Source organism: Polypterus senegalus, unplaced genomic scaffold (assembly GCF_016835505.1).
Source record: "Polypterus senegalus isolate Bchr_013 unplaced genomic scaffold, ASM1683550v1 scaffold_3474, whole genome shotgun sequence".
NCBI classification, from domain to species: Eukaryota; Metazoa; Chordata; class Cladistia; order Polypteriformes; family Polypteridae; genus Polypterus; species Polypterus senegalus.
Window position 1 is genome coordinate 4422 of NW_024379284.1, and position 8026 is coordinate 12447.

At 40.9% G+C, this 8026-nt stretch overlaps 1 protein-coding gene across 1 annotated transcript; it reads left to right on the top strand.

The window, feature by feature from the left end:
- Window positions 1-242: 242 nt before the first annotated feature.
- Window positions 243-6867, top strand: LOC120519848 (galactose-specific lectin nattectin-like; the record flags this gene model as incomplete). The annotated part of the gene is made up of 4 exons (XM_039742626.1): window positions 243-309; window positions 3446-3580; window positions 4902-5013; window positions 6800-6867. Coding segments are annotated over 4 exons (382 nt in total), but the record flags the coding sequence as incomplete, so codon positions are not given.
- Between the last annotated feature and the right edge of the window lie 1159 nt (window positions 6868-8026).

Here is an 8026-nt window from a genome sequence, read left to right on the forward strand (position 1 = left end):
CAGGCGGAGGAAAAGGACAGACTGATGAGTGGAAGAAATGCAACATGGAGTTTAACAGATCAATGTATTAACATCGCTAAGTTCTACAAGACTGAGTATGGCTGTGTACATGACATGATGTCCACATTGTAATCTGTATTTCTTCTTGTTAGTTACCCTAACTCTGCATTACTTGATGATGCTGCACTAAGTTTACTGAAACAATCTCATTCATTATTAGGTCAATGTTTCTGTGCCTATAGCTGGACTCCATTTCAAAGCAAATGTTACCGCTTTACTCCAGTGAGAAAAGGACATGCTGCGGCTGAGGTAATTCATTTTATTATTAACAATCTGAATAGAAACATTGAAGTGAAAAAAGAGAGTTTGTATATAAATGTTCTACCACAGATTGCCTAAAAAATTGCAAAGCTGGCAGGCATCTGTGGTCATAGAATAATTTGTGCTTTTAGACCAACTCCAAAATCCTTAGTGTGTGTGTGTGTACAGGTGCCTATAGAAAGTCATCATACCTGTGAAAATCTATACCTTTTGTCACATTACACCCTGATAAAGAAAATAAGGGCGGCATGGTGGCGCAGTGGTAGCGCTGCTGCCTCGCAGTTAGGACACCCATCTGGGTTCGCTTCCCGGGTCCTCCCTGCGTGGAGTTTGCATGTTCTCCCCGTGTCTGCGTGGGTTTCCTCCGGGCACTCCGGTTTCCTCCCACAATCCAAAGACGTGCAGGTTAGGTGGATTGGTGATCCTAAATTGGCACTAGTGTGTGCTTGGTGTGTTTGTGTGTGTCCTGCGGTGGGTTGGCACCCTGCCCAGGATTGGTTCCTGCCCTGTGTTGGCTGGGATTGGCTCCAGCAGACCCCATGACCCTGTATTTGGATTGGCGGGTTTGAAAATGGATGGATAAATAAAATAAGTCTAAATTTGTTAGCTGTATGTACACGTTATAACCCTCTTTGTCAATGTGAAAATAACATTCTAAAACATTTTGAGCAATTATTAAAAATCAATGAGTGAAATACTAGGTTTGTTAAAGTGATCACACCCGTAGAGTGTACCAATCTAAAGTTAATCAGATGTAACCAATCAGCTGCCAGACCAAACACTTGACTAACTGCCGCACCTGATATCACTTGCAGTAGTATTGATTATCTCAGAATAAAACCAGATTTCACTACTAGGAGTGCAAAGTTCTGAAAAAGAAACTGACATGGATAGGAAAGCACTGTCAAAAGTGCTGCTCCGGGATAAAGTTATAGAAAGGCATACTGTAAGTTAGGAGAAGGCTACAAAAAGATTTCAAAGGCTTTAGCTCTCCTTCTGAGTACTGTTCTGAGTATCATTAAGAAGTGGAAGGTGTATAGCACCACCTAAACATTGCCTACATCAGGCTGTCCGTCCACCTGGATGACCAAGCTAGAAGGGCATTGATCAGAGAGGCTGCCAAGAGGCAACTTTGCAGGACTTACAAGGATTCGTGGAAGGAAGTGGTCAACTTGTACCTGTGACAACAATCTCTCAAGCTGGTCTGTGTGAACAAAGAAACCTTTTCTGAAAAGGTGATGTAATCTATGCAAAAACACACCTGGGATATTCTGCTGCCATGTGGAAAAAAGTGCCACAGTTAGGTGAGACAAAAATTGACCTTTGTGGATTGAACTCCAAGAGCAATGTTTGGAGAAACACAGCATGCCATCCAAAACACACCATACCCCTGTGAAGCAGGGTGATGGCAGCATTATTTACTGGAGGGGTTCTCTTCATCAGGGACTGGGCAATTAGTCAAGATTGAAAGGAAAAAGGACGATGCAAAGTGCACCCAAATTCTTAAGGAAAACCTGCATCCCTCTGCTAGACAGTCGAAGGTCATTCACCTTCGTCATTCAGCGATCCCAAACTTACCACCAAATGAACAAACAACACAGTGACTTAAGGATAGGAGGGCGAATGTCCTTGAGTGGCCAAGTCAGAGCCCTGATTTAAATCTAACACACAACCTGTGGATGGACTCTAAGACAGCAGTCCATTGCCGCTCACCATAGAAATTAACTGAACTCAAAATTCTGCAAGAAAGAATAGGCAAACATTCCCCAATCTAGGTGTACAAAGCTAGCAGAGACATATCCAAAAAGACTGACAGCTGTAATTACAACAAACGGTGGCTCTACTAAATGTTAAATCAGTGGATTGATGACTTTGCCAACCCTGACATTCTTGTTTTTCATTTTTAAATGAATTTTCTGAGCTGGTCACTTTCTTTTCAGTGGCTTGATGTTGCAATACAGTATTTTTCAATAAAGTTAGTAAAGGTTCTTTTGAGCACGGTTTTTGATTTCAGGCTTTATGACAAATAACATAAAGTAACTATTTCAAACGTTTCTATAGGCAATGTATAAAGGAAATAAAAATGTGAGGTTTGAATACACAATGGGAGGCCTGAAAATCGAGAGTTCACCTTATGAGAAGGATTTAGGAGTCGCAGTGGACTCGTCACTATCCACTGCCAGACAGTGTTCAGAAGCCATTAACAGAATGTCAGGTTATATAGCGCCTTGACGTGTGGAGCTGAGACTGAGACCTGACTGAAGTGTTTAAAATGATGAAGGGCTTCAGTCCAGTGGATCGAGCTGGTGCCTTTAAAATGAGCTCATCAAGAACACGGGGACACAGTTAGAAACATAACCACAGACACAAGGAATAAATGAGCAAGTAGTGGGGTAGAGAAAAGGAATTAAGGTTAGGATTTATCAGTTTTATTTGTCTCAGGTGAACACAGCAGCAGCATGTCTAGTATTTAAAACCCCAATCAGTGTGCGTTCTTATGACTAGCATTCTGGCTGCAATACAATTGTTGTTGAGAGATTTGGTTCTGATGACGCGTATTGTTGAGTTCCTGGTTTTGACTTTTAGTAACTCTGTTTCAACTCCATTTCCCTGGCCATTCAGCAGCTTTGGCAGCACACATGGGGTCTGTATGTGTAGAATAATTTATGTATTTTCTTTTGCAGCTGGAAATAATTTCAGCAGGGTGACTCCAAATGATTTTATTAGTTCTGCTTATTCTGTTCAGGTTTACTGGCACACTATGAACTATTGGAGTTAGTCACTCAGCTGTGCCCCCTGTCTCTTATGGCACAGACTTTACACAATCATGCATCCTGAGGTTCAAGGGCTCTGTTTGTGTGTGGCTCTGCTAAAGTGAATTCAGAAGTTCTGCTGCTGCTCTTGACATTTGTGACAGTTGTGACAATGAAGTCACAAGAGTGACACATTTTACAGACATTTGCACGAAGGCTTGAGACACTCCTTGTAATCTTTATCTGAACTGATTCAGCTGGTGGTGTTTCTAGGCCCGGTTCATCTGTTTAATAAAATGCATTTGTTTGTCGGGCCAAACTGAGGCCAGCCAATCTCTTATGACTGTTTGTGACCTTTTCTTCTTCTTTAGTTACATTGTCAAAATCTTGGAGGAAACCTCGCCTCAGTGCACAGCGAAGAAGCTAACACATTTATAAAAAATCTGATTGCAAGCAAAGACAACTCAAACCCATTCACTTGGCTTGGAGGTGCTCGTGTTTCTCAGGTAAATCGTAAAACGTTTTGAACTTATTTTAATGGACCATCCAGGTTCTGTTCTGCTCAGTGAGGTTTCCTCACGTATAATTAATTACCTGTAAAAGCTAAGGAGTGTAGAATTCTCATCCACCCGGTTTTTCCAGTTTTTCTGTTTTCCAGTTTATGTTGTTATCTCTCACAACCCAAAGACAGGCCACTGTGCTGAGTGATGACACGACATTTTCCAGATTGTTCAGATAATAATAATGATCAGTAATCCTAAACTTAAAAAAAGACAAAATACTTGTTGCCTACATATAAAAATAACTCTGATAATAGAAGATTTTTAAACTAAATTAAAAATATTTAAATGTATAATTCATCCATTGCCCATTCATCATCATCGTCGCCCACTGACTGGTTATGTCAATGACATGGAAGCTGGCATTCTTCACCTTTGGACACACTCACCCCACGCTCTTCACCAGGCATCTTGGGTACCCGAGAATGTCCTACCCGTCTTCTGGCTTAATTAAATGTTCTTGACTGCTGTGCTGGCTCAGGCCTTCGGTATCTGAAAGCTCCCACTTCTTTATCTTTGTTTTAACTCCATCTTTCAGAACTTTCAGTTTAGTATTGGATTTGAATGCTTTTCCCAATGCCTTTATTACTCGCTTTTTGTTCATATTTTCATACTGCTTAGCTTGCGGGCATTTTCCATTTTTTTAGTTTTGTCTGCTATGTTTACACTTTTGTTTCTACCTTTATGTCCCCTCATATTCATTCGCTCATATTGGGGAATTCCTATGAGTTGTAATGTAAGCCCAGATAATGTGTGCCCCTCTAGGGTGTGCCAATGAGTTGTCTGCCAATATGTTCTGCCTGATGCTCCCTCTGACTCCATGCCCTGACCACCTCACCTGGCTCCTCTTAATTTAAAGAATTGGTCTGATGCCAAGGTCCTCCTGTACCGCACAGAGAGAATGAGCCCACCGACCCTGACTGTGACCTGAGGTCGGCCACTTAAAGCTTAGTTTTGGTCACCCTAACATTGAATCATTTGACAAGTTGTTCAGTAGACCACTTCCAAGAGTTTTCTGTGACCCCCACACTTGAATCTTTTTCTTTTTTTTCTTTCTAGTGAGGTCACTACTGCTTTCATTTTTCATTTGTGTTTCCCTCATCTTTGTTTCTCTTGTATTTTCATTTTAATTTTCTTTTATACAATTCATTTTTCTTGTGCTCTGCTGACATTGAAGCAGCTGGGTCTGGCCGTTTTGTGGTCTGGCAGAGTGGTGGACAAGGAAATATCATCCAACTGACTCAGCCTTTATTCTTGAATTTTGTAGACAAACTATTGGTTCTGGAAAGATGGATCCGTTTTTAATTATCAGAAGTGGGGCTCTGGTCAACCAGACAACTACTGTGGAAGTGAAGGCTGTTTGATGTTCAACGATAATGGTAAGTCTTGACAATAAGCTGCCACTAGGATACTTAGAAATGTCCGACTGATTTACAGCAACTCAAAATGCAAACACCTTATCCTGACTTTATGTTGCTTTAGTGACTTAAAGTGTTCACAATTCTAGGGTGTCACAGGTGTGACTAGAGATGACAATCATCATCGCTGTGGTGTGCTAAACTGTGAGAGAGCTAGCAGTCCAGCCGTGCGATGCTCATCGTGGGTTCAAATGGCCATCTTAGCATTCAATTCATTATCCTCACACCATCTGAGCAAGTCTGAAAGGCGAGTTTGGCTCTTGAGTGCATGGATGGCACATTGGGACATTGGCTGCTGCTGCTTCTTTACACCTACAGAAGTTAAGGCTCAAATTCCAGACTGGACAACATCTGTGGGTCTCCCAATTGTCCCCCACATCCTAAAGATGTCCAAGTTAGTCTAACTGGTGAATGTCAATTGGCCCACTTTGCTGTGTGTCTGTGTTTGTGGCAGTGTGCCCTACGAAAGATTGGCGTCCTTATAGAGTATCAATTTTGACCAAATGCTGCTGGGATGGACGGCTGCTTCCATAAATCTTGCAATGTAAAAAGAAAAGGGAACAAAAGTTGAGAAAATGTATAATGGCATAACGTGTCACATAATGTGACTTTTAATAACAACCTCAAAGTGATACGTGCTATTTAGTTAGATCTTTAGTCAGCTTTTTAGAAGCTCCTGACCCATCCAGCTCTTCAAGTTAAGATCCTTAATAAGTTGTATCTTTCTCTTATAGTTTAAAACACAGCACAACACATTGTGCATACAATGTCACCTAGTAGTCACTTCTGTGCATCCATCCATTTTCAAACCTGCTTAACAAGTCATCAGCATAGTGAGTTGGAGAGCATCGTGCCAGCATCCAGTTCAACACATGAGCCAAGATATCAGAGGGCACACATGGGCACACACCCAAAGCCAGTATTTGTGAGTCGCCAATTCATCTCAGATGCTCACCTTTTGGATGTGTGAGGAAAACTAGCAGGAAAGAAAAAGAAAATGCAGAGATAGAAAGAACATCAAACTGCAACCTGACTTGTTGTAGGCCTCAGTCTCTGCACACTGTGAGCGCGAGTCAGCATCCCACTGTGCCGCCATGCCACTGCTGTTTGTGTCTCAAGTGCACTCACATGTGACATTCATGGAATGGCTTCAGCTGCTAATGCAATAGACAGAAGGGCACCACGACAAATGGGCACAAGTTGAGTGAGTGTTGTTCATCCCTTAATCCATTTTCTAAACCCTCTACTTATAATATTGGTGCCTACTGCAAACTCAGTCTTTTTGATTCTAAAACGTAATAAAAATCATCTAGAAATGAAGACAATTATACCACATCTGCTTTTACAAGGTATATCAAATTGCAGAATGCAGGGCTAAGTCTTTATTTGAGAGGGTAAGACATCTCATTGAGCAAGAAATTCAATAAAAGTAACAGGCATTCCCTCTGATTTTACTCTAAACACGAATGCAAACCAAATTGAGTCTTCTTTCCAGGGCTCAGGTTAGGAAATGTGTTGACCAACTCAGTTTTACGTCAGCATAAATCACCAACACTCTACAGCGGCTTCAGACACAGGGAAAAAAATCAAAATTAAATTCAAATGGACCTTTTAGTTTAAAGATGTAAAAGGGAGGACAGCAAATAAAATTGTGGACATTGAAATGGCAGTTTAAATCTGTGCACTGCTGCCCAACTCTTCATTAAATGCCGTTTACTAACATTTTTACTCTTTTTTTCTTTTACAGCTCCAGGATTCTGGAATGACGCTGAATGTAATCTTGAACTTAACTTTGTTTGTGTGAAGAACATGTGAAAGGACCGAGTGTCACACGTGTTACAGTGCATGCTCATGGATCACATGGATAACTCACAGTAGATGTCTACAGTTCATTTTAATGATTCACTCCATTAAACAATACTAATTGTGCTAATACTTGCATTTTTTGAGTCACTTATGAAATATTTGTTTTTATTTTTTAATTGTAAACCCTTTAACTCTAATAAATAATAAAGATCAGTAAGCATCAAGTCTGCCTCCTGTCAGTTTCATGTCTCTTTTCAGTCTTTTTTTTATTTTGTTACATACAATCAAGTCAAACGTAACAAACCAGAATTCACCGTTACGCTAGAGAAAGTGAGGAGAGCCAACAGCAAGAGCAAATCTTTAAAAACATCCAAGAATGTCCTTTTCTCCAGTATATAAATGCTGTAAATGTGAGATCTTGGCATATTTTAAAAAAGGTCTGGAACTGATCGTCCTTTTTCAATTTCAGTTATTATAGTGGCTGCCAATGTGTGGGTTGCGACCCTTAGAGGTCGCATTAAAGAGCTGGGGGTGTTGTAACAGGATTACTAAAATAAAACAAAAATGTCTTAAAAACTAAAGAGTTAAGACTTTCAGGGCAGATGTCGACATTAGGGGTTGATGGCAGATGTCAACTCGGGAGATAATCGGCTATAAACATCAAAAAACTTGCTGCTATGGTAAAGGAAGACTCTCTTTGCTTGGTGGAGTGTTAGACTCACTGACTTGATGTCTAATCCCTGCGTGTGTCTGAGTACCAAAGAGCAAACAACATCAAAAATGGAAATGGCATTTGGTGAGAGAGCACAGCAAATGTACAAAGCGAAACACTCAGTGGACGATGTTTTGTGTATTTCACTAAATTCGACTCTGACTTGTTGGACTTGTCAGACTCTGATTTTGGTGCAAGTTATCTGGAGATTGAAATTGAAAATGAAAGTGAGGTCCCCAGCTGATCGTGGTGCTGATCACATTGGTGTAGCTGAAGCACCTACACCACCGTTTGCCTGGGTGGACCACCACTTACAATGACAAGAAGTACAAACCAGATTGAGTAACATTATGAGCAACGCTGTCGCTAGTGACAGAGTTTGAAATAATTGTGGAGAAGCACTTGCACTTAATATTGTGACATGTGGGTCACAGACTTGTACAAGAGAGAAGGAGG